Here is a 19,627-nt window from a genome sequence, read left to right as displayed (position 1 = left end):
TAGGGTTAGGATTAGGCTGGTAGCAGTTCTGGTTAGGGTTAGAGTAAGTCTCCAGGAAATGGATGTCCTCTAAAGTGATGGAAACACAACTGTGTGTGTGTGTGTGTGTGTGTGTGTGTGTGTGTGTGTGTGTGTGTGTGTGTGTGTGTGTGTGTGTGTGTGCAAGAGGTGATAGTGGCCGCTATTGATGATTTCAAAGCAGCAGAAACTGGAGCTGTAACAGGAGACATCCACTCTGCCCAGCACTCCAAGTGAAGGTGACTTTCAGGAAGTTCATTACACACACATACAAACACAATATGTACACAATGTACATGCATGCACTCAGTGAACTGCAAAGCCATGCAATGCACACGCAGAGTAATTGAAGGGGAAACGTGTGTGTGTGTGTGTGTGTGTGTGTGTGTGCTTTGGAGAAGCTGAAGGTCAAGGTAAAGCAGCGATTTTGGCAGGTGAAGCAGGACGGATGAGTTTAAGGATTATAGAGGTAACTGTGGGTGGACTCGTGGTGCTACCAGCGGTGTTCTGACTAAAGACCCTCTCTGAATTATTGAGAACATAATCTAATGCCCTTGCAGAGAGAGAATTCTCCTCCCACCCCCCCTCCTTGCTGAGTCTGATTATTGGGCAGGAAAGAAAAAAAAAAAAAGTTCACAGTCCTGTCATTTTGTCTTTTTATTTTTTTTACAACAGAAGAATAAATCTTATCTGTAAATGGGCCCCGCCCCTCTTTTCCTCTCGCCTTGCAAAAGCTTTCGTTTGACAGGAGTGTCTGTTCTTTGCTCCAAACTGCAGTTAATCTCCATCTATATCCATAAAGCATATTTGTTCACAATAAACCCAGAATGATCCCGGAGAGAAGCTGAAGGTTATTCGCAGCATTGGGCTCACTTTAGTCCCAGAAACACTGGAATTCGAGTAAAAACAAGACGCACTTGGTTCACAATGGAATGACTACTCATACTGTGCTTAAGCAGGGACACTCAAAAGTTCATCAAAGGTCCATATCTGAATTATACATCAGGTTAGAGGTCTGGAACAATGTGGGCTCAATGCAAAGACATGAATAAAGGTCAATAAGTTGTCCATACAACTTAAGGTTAAGACTGGTATTTTTCTACACATGTTCTTATTGTCAATAAATACTACTTAAAAGACTCAACAATGCTTCTTCATATTTCCTGACTTCCCTACCCTGTCTGCAGTACCCGGCTCACAAATATGGATTTTCATAAAAGAAGACGGCTCAGTAATTTCCTAGAATTGCTAACAACTGTAATTATTAGAAAATCTTTCCTGAGTCTGGCTTTTCAGGCTGTCCTTACCCTGTGATAGATTGAGGCTAGACCAGGCGGTATCCTCATGTTCTTTCGAGTTAAGCCAATGCAGAAGTGTCTTAAAACTTGCATTCTCTCTACTGACCAGCAGGGGGCGACTCCTCCAGTTGCAAAAATAAATCTGATCATATAGAAGTCTATGAGAAAATGACTCTACTTCTCTCTTGATTTATTACCTCAGTAAACATGAATTTATGATCTCAATCTCTAGTTCCAAGTCTTCTTCAATACAGCATGATGTTCATTTAGTAAATTATGGTCCATTTAGAGTCAAACAGACCATAAAGCAGGGGATGTTTTAGGGCGGGCATCCTGTGATTGGAATAGACATTCCAAATATGGTAACTTCCGTTCCTTGGTTGTCAAAAATTCCACCTGGCGACGGCGAAATCGCTGAACTCGAGGCTTCAAAACGTCAGTCCACAAACCAATGGGTGACGTAGCGATGACTACTTCCACGTTTTATTTACAGTCTATGGGCTGGACACATTCAGATGAGAAGCTTTGCTAAAACCTTCTCTCCCACATCAGGAAATATGGAAATAAATTCATAGTTTTTATAGTTTTTTAAAAGCAGCTGGTCATTTTCAGCTGTCGACCAATTCGCAGCTCGAGTGATATTTGAGCTGGCACTGTGAATGCGGGATTAACACTACTGTTTCATGGTCATGAAGGAACATGTAAAGCCAGTGTAACAGTGTGATGGCTTTTTTTATACAACAAATGGAGCTTTGTCAGATGAATAACATATCACAGCCATTGGATACACCAAAAATTCTTGTTTGTTGCGGTCCAGTGATGGTTTTGGTCTGTTCATGAGATTTGTTGACAGAATGTCACCAGACTCACCACTAAGATTACACACATTCAAAAAGACAGCATGCGGTGTGAGCTTGTGAGCTCACATGTTGAGTCAGGTGGAATGTGTCTCTTTGTGCTTTTTTTACTCCCTCCTTAACTTTAAAAACGACTGTGCGTCACTGAATGACGATGACAACCCGTTGCCATGGTAATGGCATTATGCTTCTGGTGACTGGACTGGCATGAATGGGAACAAAGGCACCTCTCTGTAGTTTTGCAGTCTGAAATGCGAGTCACCTTCTTTAGACATGATTACACTAGAAAATATGTCCCTCCATAACGTAATAAGTCAAACGTTGAACCGCACTTTGGTCCAGATCTAAAGTTTATTACAATTCACCATATGGAAGTGTTCCACAGAACAGTCAATCACTAATCAAGCACCGGTGATGTAGCTCTCCCTAGAGCCTCAGCAGCTCTAAATGTGTAACGTTTGTCCTGAAGAAAGCGTCGGAGGTCATTAAAATCTGAATGGTTTATCCCACGGGGGGCATGAATTTGCTCAAGAAATTTTATGGCAATCTGTCTATTGGACTGTGAGACATCAAGGTCAAGGTTACTTTTAATGTCCTCCATATGGGAAGATGGTCTTGGCTTCAAGAAATTGCTGCATGAAACAACAAAAATGTCCATAAAAACACACTTTATAAAAATTCAATAAAAGCACACAATTTATTTATTTATTTATTTGTATTTGTTTATTTATTTTGCAGGGACAATGCACACCAATCGACAGTGAAACTGTAGGTGAGCCAGAGTTAGCCAGAGAGGCTAGTTTTCATCTGCTGTCCCCGGCCAGATGTTCGAAGGCTGCCTAAAAATTAATCAAACTATCAAAGAAACCTACCAACTTTACCTAATACATCTAAATTACAAATAACTCAGCTCAAAATCTGTTAAAACCTGTTTCCAAATGTAACTGATGGAAGGATAATTCTATGTTTGTGCTTACAGAGCGGGACCCTGAACCAGAATTAGCTGAATTAGAACGATCAGATAAACTAATGTTCTGAAATTGGTTTCATGGAAACTTTATTTTTTATTTTTTTGTATTTGTTCATACATGGGGCATATATGGGGCATAATTATATTACCAAATCAGTGTTTAACGATCTAGTAGTTGTGGTATTGAATGGACCGACCAACAGATTTAACCAATGACAAATTGTCCAAGAGACCAACAACCTCACACTTATGCCCGGCAAATGGCAAGTCGAACACGATTCTTATCAACAACAACAGCAACATTTCAAACCATGTCACTGACTCTTCTGACTTAATTGGAGTCAACACCTAAAACGGAACTTATGTGCAGAGGGCAATTATTAGCAAATACAACCACTGTATTTACAGCAGTAATCTTCCCCCATATCGGTCGACCCGGACAAAACCCAACCTGATGTGCACATGTTGCTTGTGTTGGTGGTTGGGCGTCTGGTAGATAATGTTGTCCATTCCAGTGTGGTCACAGACACATGATACAAAAATCCCATTTCACAGCCATAAGCAAACACTTGGGCCATGGTCTGCTGACAACAAAGAGACATTGACTGTGATCACTGGTGCCTGCTAATTTCATTTCTCTATAGAAATTCAATAATTCACGGATTGGGACTTTCTGTCCAAAAAGAATCTTGTAATCCATAAAGTTTGACTCATCACACTGACATGGTGCGATTACACACAGCTGTAGAGGAATGGTGAATGTGTGTGAGTGCTTGCATATCTGACTCTCGACTGAATCAAGTGCCCTCCACGGTGCCCTCCCTCATCCCGCGCCCTCAACCCCAAATTAAAATGACTTGTGAGTAATTAAAAACTTGTGCGTCTGGATGTCGGCCAACTTCATGTTCTATTCATGCAGATTAATACATATTTGTCGTTGTCCGTGGGGGCTGAAAGGCATCTGTATTTCCATTAAATATTCATGAGTGTTTGGGACGAAGAGAAAGAGAGCTCCTCCTCATACCAGCATACATCTTAATGGAGCGCAGTAAATCAGGGGATTTTACAACAGCAATGTCCCCCCCCCCCCATGTGTAACAGGTAAAGTTTGCTTCATTTTCGGCATTAGTTTGTGTTTCTGGCTTTTCTATTCATACAATACATGCTTTAGTCATGTTTGCATTATCATTCTTTTTTTGCAATTGCCAAGACACAAAAACTGGTTTTAGTGGCACAGTTATTGAAAGCACTAACTCATGCAGCCTCTCTATTAACCAGGTGTGTTGAACTATAAGCACATTGTCTGCATTGCACTAAGTTTGAATTTCTAAAACACACTGCAAATAAATACATATCATTATCGACATCTGACACATCATTCAAAACTAGAAGCCTGTGTGTGTTGTTTGCTAAACACTGTCGTTGAAATAAGACACTTAATTATCAATCACCTGTACCCAGAATGCACTTGTGAAAACACTAATTAGACTCACCAATTAGATTACTTAGAAATCAGAACTTAAAATAAATAGGATTCACGTTTGCTCTTTGGTGTGAACAACAATGGATGCCATATTTAGAGAGAATTGTAAGACTGTAATTGCAATATACTTTGTTGACAATACAATGCAGTAGCTATGATATGTATGTGTGTATGTGTGTGTGTGTGTGTGTGTGTGTGTGTGTGTGTGTGTAAAAATCAGATGACATTCTATTTGGTTTGAAGTATCTTTATGATGCTTTTTTTTATTTAATGGGAGTGCAGTGGGAGATGGTCCAGGTGAAAATTGAGTCAGTTTGTGGTGAAAAAAAACACACTTCAAATTGCATTCTCTCTAATGTCCATCAGGGGGCGACTGCTCTGGTTGCAAAAATAAGTCTGGTTGTATAGAAGTCTATGAGAAAATGACTCTACTTCTCTCTTGATTTATTACCTCAGTAAACATTGTAAACATGAGTTTATGGTCTCAATCTCTAGTTTCAAGTCTTCTTCAATACAGCATGATGTTCATTTGGTAAATGATGGTCCATTTAGAGTCAAATAGACCATAAAGCAGGGGATGCTTTAGGGCGGGGCTACCTTGTGATTGACGGGTCGCTACCACAGCGTTGTCCCGTCTGGGAGTAGTCCATGTTCTTTCAGTGTGTTTTCAGTTCATGAAATATGAATAACATTTTGGTGACCTAAACATGTTTCATTCAGCGGTCTGTCATACTCCAAAAACCAAGATGGCAACGGCCAAAATGCCAAATTGGAGGCTTTAAAACAGCAGTCCACAAAGCATGGTTTTGTCATCCAAGATGTCCCAGGGTGAAAAGATGATTCCAGGAAAAAGAAAGACAAACTATATTTCTGATCACACTGACTATGACATTTTAAACCTCTTTGATCCGGTGAGGCGCTCTCTGATCAGCGGTTGACAATAACGCACTGCTTTATAAATGACCATATCCCATTTGTGTTTGTCTCTAGGAGGCTGGAGTGTGTGGGGTCAGTGGGCACAGTGCAGCAGCGAGTGTGGAGGTGGGATTCAAACCCGGACCCGGACGTGTCAGTCGCCTCCGGAGGAGTCGTACCTGTGTGAGGGTGTGCTGGAGGAGGGTCGGCCCTGCAACTCACAGCCCTGCAGCACCGGTGAGCTCCTCATTCTCTGTGTGTGGGCTTGTATTCACGTTTCTACACAGCCATGTCTGTCAGCGAGTTCCCTTTTACGCTTGTGGTTAAATATGAGCATCAGGTGTGTGCAAAACACTGTGTGTGTGTTTCCAGCTATTTTTTTAATATATTTTCTTTTTTACATGTTTTTCATCCACTTGTGTATCCATCCTCTATAAGTCAGTGTTTTGACTTAAGGAGTGCATGTTGGAAAGGGGACTTTGATCGATGACAAATAATAATGAAAAGGACACAGGAAATTAACATCTGGGCACTATTATGTAGAAGTTATTTACCAAGAAGCTGAATTGTTCTCCCACTCAAAGCTTTCTTCATTTGTACAGAACTAGCAGTATTTTTCTATCTGACAAATAAGTCAAACAGTAGATTGTCATTACTGCGGATGTGTTTGTGCTTTTTGTCAGTCATGCCATCAGAGGGTATGATTAACATCAAATAAAACAACATTATACAACAGCTGAACACATAAAACGAGCATTGCACACATTCACAGCATACTAATACCGACAGCGCTACAAAAGTCCCAAGTTTGGCTGATGCTGTTCTGGGTGACCAAGCACGTCACGGTTGTGTCCCAAACATGAGCCATTCATGAAGGACCTCTGGTTGCTAACCCCCCCACCCTCCCTCCTCCCCCCCGGCCTTGCCTCACCCCCTTTAGGCAAAGGTCGCCATCTCTCCCGCAGCCAATCGCTTCGCTCGGTGGACAGCCGCAAGCGTGACGACGTAGACAAGCCCCGCAGCGGACAGCAGAGCCCTCAGACAGGTAAGACAACGGGACGCAGAGGGATCCCATGCATCAGTCACTGTGGCAGCTTGGGTGATACACACACGATGACAACAGCAAAACAAGACAGTTGCACTCATTTTTTTTCACGCACACATCTATCAAAATCTCCCAAAGTAGTGCCTCGTCCACAACGGACTAATTCCAACATGGACCCTGACTGAACATAGTGAAGTTGTATTTTTTATGTGAGGTCATAACAGGCCACTGTGCCCTGTCTGCAAAACACTAAGACAAATGGAGTCCTCCCTCTCTGTTAAAGTGATACTCCACCCAAAATCGGGAGTAGCAAGCAGTCAATCCTCTGTAGGCTGAAAGACGTAGTTCAACACATTGGGACGTATGCTTATTTGCTACTTTATCTCTCCAACAGTTAGATAGTTTCATGTCTCTCTGCAGTGCTCCGTTGCACAAAAGACCTTTGCAAGTGGGCATCCACCGATAACTATACTGGTATCATACAGCTCGGAATTGGAAATAACAACTCGGTAAATTTATATCTATGTGTTTATTTGTTACATTTAGTTTAACAAAATTAGAAAAGCAATATTTAAGTCAAGCCTGATGTCTCCTGACAGATAGCGAGGCTAATTGTGTCCCAGCCCCAGTTTCGTACTTAATGCACAGACAAGAGAGCGGTATCAATCCCATCTATTAACGCAAATCTGCATATTACCCAACATGTTGAACTATTACCGTATTAGGTGTCTGTATGAGGTAACTTCTTCACAGAGACAAGAGGCTGTGATCAGCATGGATCTATGTCAGTATTTAGCCATATTTAAGATAATATGCAAATGGATGGAGCGAGGAAACGTGGACTATGTTGCGAGAATCGCTATTATGGATATTTTGATATTTGTCCACCACAAGAACTTATCGAATCCATTGTGACTGATATGCATCAAAGCTGACCACACCCAGTGCTCTTTGGAGAGAAGTCAAGTACCAACCTTTCAAGCCTACAGGATGTGTAGCTTTGATACAAAGAGAAAGTTTTTGTGTGAAGCATCACTTTAATTTGCGAATCGATTCCCCACCTCCTGTTTAGTTCTCTTTTCCCTGCTTCCCCCGGCGCTGACTGCTCAATTTTACCTTATTATGGGTCAAGTGATCCATCAAATCGGCAGTCATGGCCATTGAAGAGATGACTGACATATCCTAAGCCAGTGGCATTCACTTCCAGGGGAAGTGAATGCAAAGGATATGACATCAGAGCCCCACTCAGATGAAGGACAAGCAGAACAGAAGCTGGGGTCCGTTTCAGGGGCCGCCTCCTTTGACGGACGCAGTGTATGAAGTTTGACAGAACATTAGATGGGCTGAACCTGCAGCTCTGTTCCAAATGAGATGGTCTGCAGAGGATTAATGCCTTCTGGCAAAATCCTATCATTGTCATTTTAAGTGAGCAGTGTGCAATGGTTTGGAATACTGAGGCCCATCAAGAACCACCAGCTATGTGTGTCTCATTTATCAGCCACATTTGGAGGAACCTGTGGAATGGGACCGCGTCATCCACCTGATTGGAAATATTAGAGGAGACGGCCCCTAAAATGCGCTACGGCTAGAATCTACCCTTTATCACACCACGACCCTTCCTCTTTTGGCCACAGAGGCTGCATCCTGCATGATAATTAGTTATGGCCCTCTCCTTTTCCCTTCTCCCTCTTTTTTCTCCCTCCTACCCTCCTGTCCTTTACCCACCCCATCCTCCTCAGTAGACTCAGCTTCAGGTGAGGAGTGGTCAGCGTGGAGTGTGTGTTCTGCCACGTGTGGGGAGGGCTGGCAGAGTCGCACTCGTTTCTGTGTGTCCTCCTCCTACAGCACCCAGTGTAGTGGGCCACTGCGCGAGCAGAGACCTTGCAACAACTCTGCCGTTTGTCCAGGTAAGCCCCCCCCCCCGCCCCAGCCCCCTTCCCCTCCACACTCACTGCCAACTTCCTGCGCTCGCCCAGCCCTCTCCTGGACCCTGCCTCACCCATACAAGACCCACCTGATTCCCCTCCTCCGGCACTTAGCAAACCCGTGACACCCCACGTTGATTTCCACCCTCACTTTTGCCTGCAAATGACTCTATCATGAGAGAGATTCCACGGGGTTCTCAGGCTCTCCTACATGCAGACAGGCAGGGAGACTCCTCAACTTCAAAAGCGATATTATCCCAGGACAATGGATCGGCATAGATGAACCCAGTAAAGCTAAACATCAGAGTTATTTATACCAGTCAGTCCAGTTCAGAGTCTCAGTTAATGTTTTGGTGTATTAAGGGCGCCCGCTGTCCCTCTTTAAATCATACCATAGCTGCTCTGATTGCAGTGCACGGCGCTTGGGATGAGTGGTCGCCGTGGAGTTTGTGTTCATCGACCTGTGGCCGAGGTTACAGGTCCCGAACGCGAACCTGCGCCCCCCCACAGTTTGGGGGAGATCCCTGCGAGGGCCCAGAAAAACAGACCAAATTCTGCAACATAGCTGTCTGTCCAGGTAAGGAACACATTCATTACTTACTTTTAAAAAACTAAAAAGAAGAAGTCAAAAGGGTGAAGCCTAAGAATGTATTTAAAGTGTCCATGTGGCAGCAAGGGTTTGGACCACAGTTTGGCCATTAATTCGACATTTTGGCTGTCGCCATCTTGATTTTTGTTCTATCCAGAAGTGACGATTTGATATGTCTGAGTACAAATATTCAGCAGTGAGCACCATGTGGATATGGAAAAATTGGTCATAAAATGTCTTTGAATTAGTACATAATGCACCACGTGTACTGTCTATTCTGTTTGCCTGCTGTTGGTGACCCTGGCCATTCTCAGTGGATGGAGTATGGAATGAGTGGTCCAGCTGGAGCTCCTGCTCCGCCTCCTGCTCCAATGGGACCACGCAGAGAACCAGGGAGTGTAACGGCCCCTCGTACGGAGGCTCCGAGTGCAGGGGAGAATGGCTGGAGACGGTCGACTGCTTCCTTGGGGAGTGTCCAGGTAGGAAAGAGGCAGAGCCAGATCAGAAACATTTATTCTGGTCCAAGAATGTATTTCTTGCAGGTTTATATGACCGTATATAAACTAGGTATTTAATCGTACAGAAACTAACTTCAATCTTTTAGAATGTATTTCATTGTAACTTACAGCAACAGTAGCTTTCTGCTTCTATTATGTGATGTGGCCTGTCACTACAGCATAACACAAAGGATAAGACAGGAATACAACAAAACAGGGTCATTTATTCAGCTGCAGGATGACATTTAGACAACAGACTTACATTGAAGTAATTAAAAAATATGAAAAAAACCAATGCAGATATAGAAATGTATAACTCCCTTATATGTCATATGTTTTAACATAAAAACAGTTACAGTATATAGAGTATTGCAAAACATATTAACTATTCAGTATCAGTATTTTTTTTAATAATCCAACAATCAAATGTGTCCAAAGCCCAAAGAGTGGAAAGCTGACATTGACTGTGTATATATATATACACAGTCTATATACATATCTATATATATATATATATATATATATATATATATATATAGATATGTATATATCTATATATATATGTCTATATAGGTATATAGACATATATATACATATATATATACATGTCTATATATATATATATATACATATATATATAGACTGTGTATATATATATACACAGTCAATGTCAGCTTTCCACTCTTTGGGCTTTGGACACATTTGATTGTTGGATTATTAAAAAAAATACTGATACTGAATAGTTAATATGTTTTGCAATACTCTATATACTGTAACTGTTTTTATGTTAAAACATATGACATATAAGGGAGTTATACATTTCTATATATAGTGTTCCAGCCTTTCTTTTATGCACATTTTGAAATATTGCATTACGGAAGAAAATGGCGAAATTTGATAAAACTCTAGACCTCTCTCATTTTTTCCCTTGTAGATGGTTAGATGGCCAATATGACTCGTTGTTGTTTCTGGTTTGCTTCTTTTAGTCTGTTTACTGGCAGATTAGAGCCATGTGTAGCCTGGAACGCCAACTTCTTAAGCCAAATTAATTCCCTCCAAACCAGTTGATAGAAACATGCCTTATTTGCATTTCCTGTCATGCGACATTTCTAAAGTTTGCTTAAAATTAGTTTTACAATTGAATGGAAACATGACTACTGAATTGGATTTAGCAAGTTTCAAGTTTGTGCAAGTTCATTTAATCCCAAAAACTGGGATTTTATTAAATTTCTTCCATGGTCCTCTATTTTACATTATTATCTGCAGTTTACCTTCGAGCCACATGGGGGAGCCTGAATGTTTGTTATGATCTGATAATTGTAGCTAATTACGACATTGAATCTAATAAGGAAGGCTAGTGGACATTCAGGTTATTTAACTGTTGAGAGGAAATAAAACGAACGAGACAGCTTGTAAATTCCTCCTAAAGAAAAAGTGTATAATCTGTATGTTTTCAATAAAACATGCATGACAGGGAGTTGTGATTCATCAAATGTGTATCTCTTCTAAATGGCTAGTTCACCTCTTCAAGATCATTTAAGGTGATTTGGAAATGATGGAAATCAGGGATGTTTATTTACACACAAATTTGCTCCTCTCACAATTTATAGATGAGGCCTGTTGTGAAGTGGGTTGCCATGGCTTGTCATTTTTAAACAAGTTTGGGATACACTGGACTGGATCATGTAGAAACACTGATATGATCTGTATCACTGGTGTGTGTGTGTGTGTGTGTGTGTGTGTGTGTGTGTGTGTGTGTTTCATTGTGCTTGAAAGAGTCCCGTCTAACACTCTATTACTGTATGCATTCTGTCAGTGGATGGCAAGTGGCAGCCGTGGTCTTTGTGGTCGGGCTGCTCTAAAACCTGTGGAGGGGGGAGCCAGCAGAGGAACAGGATTTGTTATGGGCCCTTTTTTGGAGGGCAGGCCTGTCCTGGAGAGCAAGAAGAGGTCCGGGCCTGTAATGAAAAGAGATGCCCAGGTGAGTGGATGGGAACATTGTTGTCTTTGTCAGCAGGATTTTCATCAGGGATGGAGTCACTTCGACATGTTTGACCCCTACCGTGACAAATTGTACATGATTATACATTACACGCCACTCATTTACTCTCCTTCTGTGAACAGAACCTCATGAAATATGTGGCGAGGACAACTTCTCTAATGTCGTGTGGAAGATGACTCCAGCTGGGGATACAGCAGCAGTACGCTGTCCTCCCAACGCCATGGGTAAGCTCACACCTCAATGCCCGTGAGACGGGAACGTCCACTGGGAGTTTTAGGAGTTGGATTAGCGACACACTTTGGTGATCTGGATCCTATGTGTCCTCACACAGGGCTTATCCTGCGCCGCTGCACCCTGGACGAAGAGGGCGTCGCCTACTGGGAGAATCCCACCTACATGAAGTGCATTTCCAACGACTATCGCAGTATACAAACTTTGGTGAGCATCAAGATGTTTGTTTTTTTACACTCCTGGTATCAGGCATGGCTTTTCAAATGTACCTGTCAGGACACAAAGGTGTGACATCTGACTTTTATTTCATTTCAGGATATTGTGTCGAAAGCGTTGATCACGTACCGTGAAAACTAACAGAATCTGCTTTCTCCGCTAGACCCGGGAGCACTTGTCCAAAGCACAGCGTGGCCTTGTGGGAGATGGCGTTTCAGAGGTGATGACCAAGCTGAAGGTGACGTCCAGCGACGGGACCAGCTACAGCGGGGACCTGCTGGCCATCGTAGACGTGCTGAAGAACATGACGGAGATCTTCAGGAGGGCATACTACAGTCCCAGCAGTGCAGACATGAGGGTGAATTGATATATTGGTTTGCTGATAGTGTGCTGTTGTTTGTAATGCAGTTTTGGTTCGCTAAATCCGAGAATGGGTTATCGACGAGTGCGTAAGTCGATGCACCGATCCAATGTCACGTTCTCATATCATTTATCAGCTCATTTATAGCTCAATCGCTGTTTGATCCTTACATTCTGCCATCTCGCTTCTTTCTAATCTCTGTTGAAAGACAGTGCCAATTAGTGGAGAGCGTAGCCAACAATTTAAAGTGTAAAATCTGTCAAACTAGTTATTTGGCATCCATTGTTTTTATTATGCACATGAATCTACTTCCCATAATGCAATTCCATACTGTCTTTGGTTGCCTTGAATGGTAAACACCCATATCTTAAGCCCCTTAACTGGACACAAAAAAACAACTCCCACTAACATCTGGCTTTTGTCCCTATGGGAAAGTTTACGATCAGCATTCATTCCCACGGCAGTGATGGAAACATGACAACCAGGTGGATATGCTCATTTCTGCCCCTTTTCTGGCACAAAGCTGTGTGGCGCTTTGATGTGAAGTGAATATATAATAAATTAAATCGTCAGGAATTTGGACATTTATTAAGGTATAAAAAATGCAATTAATATGCTCTCCTCAAAGCCACCAGACTCCATTCAGAAAAAAGGCATTTTATCTCGTTCAACCTCAACAGAATCAAAATTAAATGTATCAGTTTGATTTTGAAAGAGAGACTGAATAAGTGTCAAAAAGAGAAGAATAACCACCGTGACATGTCCACTGTTTACTAACACGTTTTAAACAATAATGGAGCTCAATGGCAGAAAGGAAGAGGATATATCAGGCTTTGACACACACAGACAATAATCTAACAATCATCAATCAATCATTCATCGTTGGCCGGGGTCTTTTCATGAGATTTGAAATATACAGACTATCACCCTGTAACTACCTCAACTCCTGACTTCAGAATGGAAGGCTAACAGTGTGACGTCATGTCAAACGTCTTCTCTTTGTCTTTCCAGAACTTTGTGCAGTCAGTCAGCAATCTGTTGATGGAAGAGAACAGGGAGAGATGGGAGGAAGCACAACTGGTTAGTATCGCCCTCTCTTTGTACAATAAAACAGGATTTACATAGTCACCTCGTCTGTAATTACATCTCTAGTAGAACAGTAATAATAACAACCCTGGAGCTGCAGAATTGACGAGTTGGACACTGTGACAAAGACACAGGTGGACCAACAGCCTACCTGTACCTCTTCAGGCTGACAGAGGTAGAGGAGGAGGAGAGCTGCTGAAGGACAGAAATATCTATAGCTAATGAGTAACCGAGTCAACGCACACACCCACAGATCCATCTGCTGCACTCGTCTTTGCTTCCATTCAGCCGTCCAGCTGTCCGTGCTTTTCTCGGCATGCGGGCGCCAGAACAACGACAAACAAACCAACCTGGAGAACCAGCGCGGCGTCTTAAAATGTAAACAACGTGCTTTGTGTACAAGAAGTAGTTCCTTCACTATGAAAGGATTATATGCAGGATATTATTATTATTATCAACTTCAACTGTGGCAAGCCAAGAGCTCTTTATTTTTAGGAAGAGCTTCTCTTATTTACAGGCATATGACTAAAATACAAAGGATCATGGTTGACCGTTTTTTAGCGTGGCTGTTATATTTTTCTAATGTGTAGCAGCCAGAGGTTTCCATTTTACTATCTTCAGTAAAATCATTAGTAACTTGCAGTGACTTGAAAGTTGGGACAGGGAATTTTTCCCAGTGGGCACCATGTGTGCGTTTAATGTTAGGTTTGAAAAAGAAAAGTCTTTTATCAAAAAAGCCAAGCGCTCAGTCTTCAGAGCTTTATCGGGGCCAAAAGATGGATTACCAACCAGGTCTATCTGCCTTCTGGGACCCAGAACCACAAGGGGGGTCAGAATTACTGTAGGTACGTTTCAGATTGATTTCTTACTTCTGAACAGACAACTGAAACAGATATTTAATCTTAAAGGGGAACACCACCTAAATGAAGAATGAAGAGTTATTTCTAGGCCCGAGGCCAGTCGATGTCATGAGCTCCTCTTTTTCTCTCTCTCTCTCTCTCTCTCTCTCTCTCTCTCTCTCTCTCTCTCTCTCAAACTGGTGATGTCATCAAGCTGTTCCATAGACAATGAATGACTGAATTTGTTTGTTGTCTTTGTTATACCCAAATAAGCATTATTCTATTGTAGTGACCCGTAAACTCAACTCTCAGTGTTGTTATTAACATCGTCTATAGAACAATTCTTCACTTCATACTTGGTGACATCACAAGTTTGAGTTTCCTCACTCGATTAGGGAGAGTTGTTCATGTTGACTAACACTTTTGAATTGTCTTAGACCATAGGAATAACACGGATATAATTTGAAAATGAGTTCCATAGTTTAAAGGCCATTATTTGTTTGTAGTTTGTATTGTGCTTATCATTTTCCATGTCATTAGATAGAATTGTGCTGATACATACGCAGTGTACAGAGTGTGGGAGAAAGTGACTAATGCGTCCCATAACAGGGTAAATCTTGTAAAGTGGAATGTGAAAGCTTATAATCACATGAAACAGAACAAATAGAAAATGTAGTATGAGTTACATTCTCATTTTGTGGTAATATTGAAAATCAATAAAGCATTACGAAAAAAATAAGGCAACTTGAAGCAGACATAATGGGATGGTTTGGCTATCTTAATCAAATTTGAGTTGTGACTGTGCAACTTGATTTTTATAAGCTACTAAATGGAAATAAGTGCAACAGCAGTGGTAGCCTGGAAGTCAGGACAACACATTCAATAATCTAAAAACACAAGAGACAGAGATTATAAAATTACATTTAAGGAAAAACTACCTGTAACAGCCTTGATTTTGTTTTATGCAGTTGAGCAGGAGTTGATTTTTTTTTTTATTTGTGTCGACCAGATTAGAGAAGTCACAATATCAGAAACTTTGTAGTCAATGCAACCCCAGTGAAATTCCACAATTCTCGATCCCCGATTCAATACCAGAGTAAAAACCACAGCAATGAATCCCATGTACATCAGTATACGCTCCTTTATTACCATTTACAGACTGTTTTTGTGAATGTATCATTAATCCCTGTTGATCCGCCTCAAGTTTCTTGCCAAACACAACTACATTTCAGTACCTGACGATGAAGTTATAATTTACCTTTGCCCAATACTCATTTAACTGAATAGAGCTTGAACACATCACAATGTAACTCGATGCAACTTCGGTAAGTAATTTAGCCAAGCAGGACTGTGCTGCCCGCCGTTTTGAAACTGATGTGCGGTTCACAATGTAGCATTATCAGGGACATTTTCTGTCGTCTCGGGACAACGAGACGCTGTTGGTCTTGATCCCTGATCCCCGCTTCCTACAGTATTGTATAAAACAAAAATTTGGCGTTAAATTAGTACCGGATCGGTTTTAATGACATCCCTCGTCCAGATTGGGAAAACATGGCATTTTCAAGTCAAAACCATAATTACTTGATAGTGTAATAAAGTGGCTGTGCTTATCATTTACTCATCATTCAGTGTCAATGTACACTTAAAGCTGAGGTGGAATAAATGACAGCTCATGGGCCAGCTGCCTGTTTTTAAATGACCTGCTGTGAATTTGTTTTCAATAAATTAGAATAAGTCTTAAAGACATTGCTAATAAATTGCGCTGTATGTACATTGCACATCAGAGTTTAGACGTCGACTTATTTTAGTGAAAGTATCTTACTACTTGGGACAGAAACCAATATTTTATAATTTCTGCCCTGTTCTGTTTGTTACATCTTAATATTAGTCTTCCACACTTCCACATGTGATTTTGTACATAAGATTTTCATCTTATGTTTACATTTGTGTTGTAATATTTTAAGTGGGCCCTGAGGCCATGTACAGAAACCAATATTTGGAATTTGGGTTTTCTGGTCTAAACTAACCACAGATCTTCTTGCAGTGTAACTGGTAGAAAACTAGTCATTTACTGCTGTTACCATGACTTCTTATATATTCTCTATATGGCTCACAATTCAAAAGGTTTGGCCAGCCCTGCTTTAAAGCAAACAATTGTTTTAACTGAACCTACACTTGAAGTTGCTTCACTATGCAGCTCATAAATTTGAGGTGTCCTCGCTATTGTCGAATAATCCTGTCATGGAGGAGGACAACAGTCTTCACATTATTCAGGTCCACAGCGCTCGTTATGTGTTGCTCACTCCTTTCAGAGTTTCAGAGTGCATCCCCAGAGTTTTAAAACAGAGACGGAGTTAATTGCATATACTGTCGGCATCCAAATGAAGAGTTGGCTGTGATGCACCAAATTAAATATTAATGTTGGTCGTAGCTGTGCAGAACAGGAGAAATGGTGGCACTGAACTGGTATGACAATGTTTGACACAAATACAGATTTTCTATAAAAAGCCTTCATTTTGTGTCATATATAAATATATATTTATATATATACACACACACACACACACACACACAGTAGTATATTCACCTGACGTCCATAACCCTTTTTGTTCATTCTTCTTTCATGTGTCTCTGTTTTCTCAGCTGGGGCCAAACATCAAAGAGCTGTTCCGTCTGTTGGAGGACTTTGTGGATGTCATTGGCCTTAGGATGAAAGACTTTCAAGACATGTATGAAGTCACCGATAACCTAGGTCAGCCTTATCTCCATCCAGGGGATCTCCACAGCTATCTCTGCTTATCAAAACAAATACTCTTATCACAGCTTTGTATTTCTCTGAAGATTAATCTTCATATCTCCAACAGCGACACAAAAAAGAGAGGACAGGGTAGGGTGACCCGATGGTGACTCTCAAGTTTATCCGCAACAGACAGCGTTGCATCCAGCTAGGGCCTCATGTCCTCATTCATATTATTAGCTCTTTTTATCTTGTCACAAATATATCAATATTGGTGTGTATGTCAGCTGATAAATTAAAGAAATACCAAAGATGTTTGAGGTTATGTAGAAATAGACTTTCCTCTAGCTTACGTCACAGTATTGCAGTGCCTTACATGAGACTTTTTAATTGAAAATCAAAGCAGAAAAGGTTAACTTTTAACTCTGGATCCTACACCCATAATGCAGCTCAACAGCAGTCAATGAGCAAACACGCAAACACAGATTTCAGTCTCCAAACCCAAGCTGAGACATGATGAGGCATTGTACGTCCAGTAAACTGAGCTTCATGTGTGAAAGCAGTGCTCCTTTAATCTGTATTTTAGTACCAACAAAGGGAATCATTCGTGATAGTTTGCTACTTGGTATATTTGCTGGTAGAGTCACATTAACAAAAATAGTAAATGGTAAAATATCTTCCTTTATTTAGCCTTGAATGACAACACGAGGGTAACAAATCTTCAGAAGTTGAAACATAATTTCAGTGTGTTTGACAGCCTCAACTTGTATTAATATTTTGTCTAGAAATACAATAGATGCTCAACTTTACAGAAATACATGAAATGTCCATAACTTGCTACCAGCGCCCTACGTGCTGTTGGCACAGAATGTGTTCAAATTGAGTGCAAGCACCACAGAAACAATGCTAATGGAAAGTAGTTATGTAACAAATGCAATTATTTTAACCCAAACCATGAATTATACTATCCTAAACCTAACAACATAGTTATGTTTCCTTAACCTAACGTTAAATTGTTTAACCTATCAACTTAGTTTTATTGAATGTTATCTAAGTTTCAAATTTTTGCTATTTTATATCTGTAGTTGCCAAAATAATTAAAAAAAAGTACTTCCATTTGCTCAGTAAAACTGAAGCTAGTCTTTAGTCACTCTGTGTTGACAATGTCTGGACCTGGATTGGTCAGACTGGGTCCTACTTTGGGTCCTTCCTCTGTTTGGGATTTACCCAACGTCCTTTTTCAACTTTTTCAATTCAACTAATTTAATATTACTGTATTGAGGCATGGCACAATCTCTAAAGCATTCTATTTCTGTATCCACACCGAGACAACAAACCCATGGTAAATATAAGCACTCTCCAGGGCAGCAGGTCCAGCAAATCCACATTCATAACTACCTGCTGTCTCCTTCCAATTCCCAGTGACTATAAACGCTCTACTTTTTCTCAAATAGGGGGAAAAAATGTAGTGTAGTCATCACAGAGACTCTGCTGCTCTCTGTGACCTCCGGATAAAAACGAGGCAGAGCTTGAGTTTAGTCAAGGGAGAGTATGTGGGAATTGGGGCCAGATGAGAGGTCCTGTTTATAGCGGTGCCACCTCGCTGTCTAGAGCCAAATAGCCGCCCACACCGGCAGCGTACCTCCCCCGGGGCAGCTGACCTCCTCTTCCCTCCCACACCTCTAACATGAGCAAGGCTGTACACATCATCTGCCAACATGTAGTTAGATCAGATCTTCTTTCTCCAAACTTATCAAAGTAGTCTGTTGTATAGGATGAGGGAATTCATCAGACTCAAACTTCATCGTACTAAGTAGTTATTTTGAATTTTTCCTGGGGCCCAAGAACTCCATGTTCCCGACAGCCACAGGCGTAAACTAATGTTCAATTAAATCAGCATAAACCAGCTGACAGGTTTATGCTGATTTAATTGAAGATTAGTTTTGGCGTATGAACTGTTATGCACAATATCTACTGATATGATTAGGGCTTTAAGACCGGTCCCGTTTTGTTGTCTGACGTGGAGGCCTCGTCTTTAGGAGGGTACAAATCCAGTTTTAACATCCTCATTATTTCAGTTCTGTGCCTACATTTTGTGCATTCTTTAATGTCTTTTAATTACACTGCCACGCAGCTGACCTGAGGCCAGAAGAAGAACAGAACACTGTATAGAGAGCCACTGGAAAAAGTTGGCTTATAGTGGCCCAGCAACTAATCTTTACCCTGGGGCCCTTTAGCAGGTTAATCTGGCCATGCTGACATTATAACAGATACACATAATTAACATATTTCTCTTTGCAGAACTTTTAAATAAATTATGAAGTACATTATCTTCCATATGAATGTGAAAACAGGACTTGTGTTTTTTCAGTTCAAAAGGAGGACCCAAATGCCAGACACCAGGCAGGTGAAGGCACAAAAGGCGGGCTTTAGTAACAAATAGCCAATCCAAAACCAAGCAACAGACTGAAGCAAATCTAAGTTCAAGGAATTAAACTAAACTGGTGCCATACCGAGGACGATGGGCAAGGAAACTGACAACAGACACAAGCAACCAA

The 19,627-nt window shown here is 41.2% G+C and overlaps 1 protein-coding gene across 8 annotated transcripts in view; it reads left to right on the top strand.

Moving 5' to 3' along the window:
• Positions 1-19,627, top strand: part of adgrb1a (adhesion G protein-coupled receptor B1a) — a 154,212-nt gene that overhangs the window by 70,916 nt on the left and 63,669 nt on the right. For 6 of the 8 annotated variants that reach the window (XM_068735111.1, XM_068735115.1, XM_068735118.1 and 3 more), the window contains 11 exons: positions 5,617-5,778; positions 6,482-6,586; positions 8,326-8,493; positions 8,924-9,088; positions 9,415-9,579; positions 11,414-11,578; positions 11,722-11,823; positions 11,931-12,037; positions 12,210-12,404; positions 13,419-13,487; positions 16,976-17,084. In XM_068735111.1, coding sequence (XP_068591212.1) covers positions 5,617-5,778; positions 6,482-6,586; positions 8,326-8,493; positions 8,924-9,088; positions 9,415-9,579; positions 11,414-11,578; positions 11,722-11,823; positions 11,931-12,037; positions 12,210-12,404; positions 13,419-13,487; positions 16,976-17,084 — 1,512 coding nt within the window. The remainder of the gene's footprint in view (positions 1-5,616; positions 5,779-6,481; positions 6,587-8,325; positions 8,494-8,923; positions 9,089-9,414; positions 9,580-11,413; positions 11,579-11,721; positions 11,824-11,930; positions 12,038-12,209; positions 12,405-13,418; positions 13,488-16,975; positions 17,085-19,627) is intronic. The other 2 variants (XM_068735112.1, XM_068735116.1) reach the window with 2 other exon arrangements.

Source organism: Cebidichthys violaceus, unplaced genomic scaffold (assembly GCF_023349555.1).
Source record: "Cebidichthys violaceus isolate CVI_PGR_0920_01 unplaced genomic scaffold, fCebVio1.0.p SCAF_7, whole genome shotgun sequence".
Taxonomy (NCBI): Eukaryota; Metazoa; Chordata; class Actinopteri; order Perciformes; family Stichaeidae; genus Cebidichthys; species Cebidichthys violaceus.
This window is presented reverse-complemented; position numbering and strand designations above follow the sequence as displayed.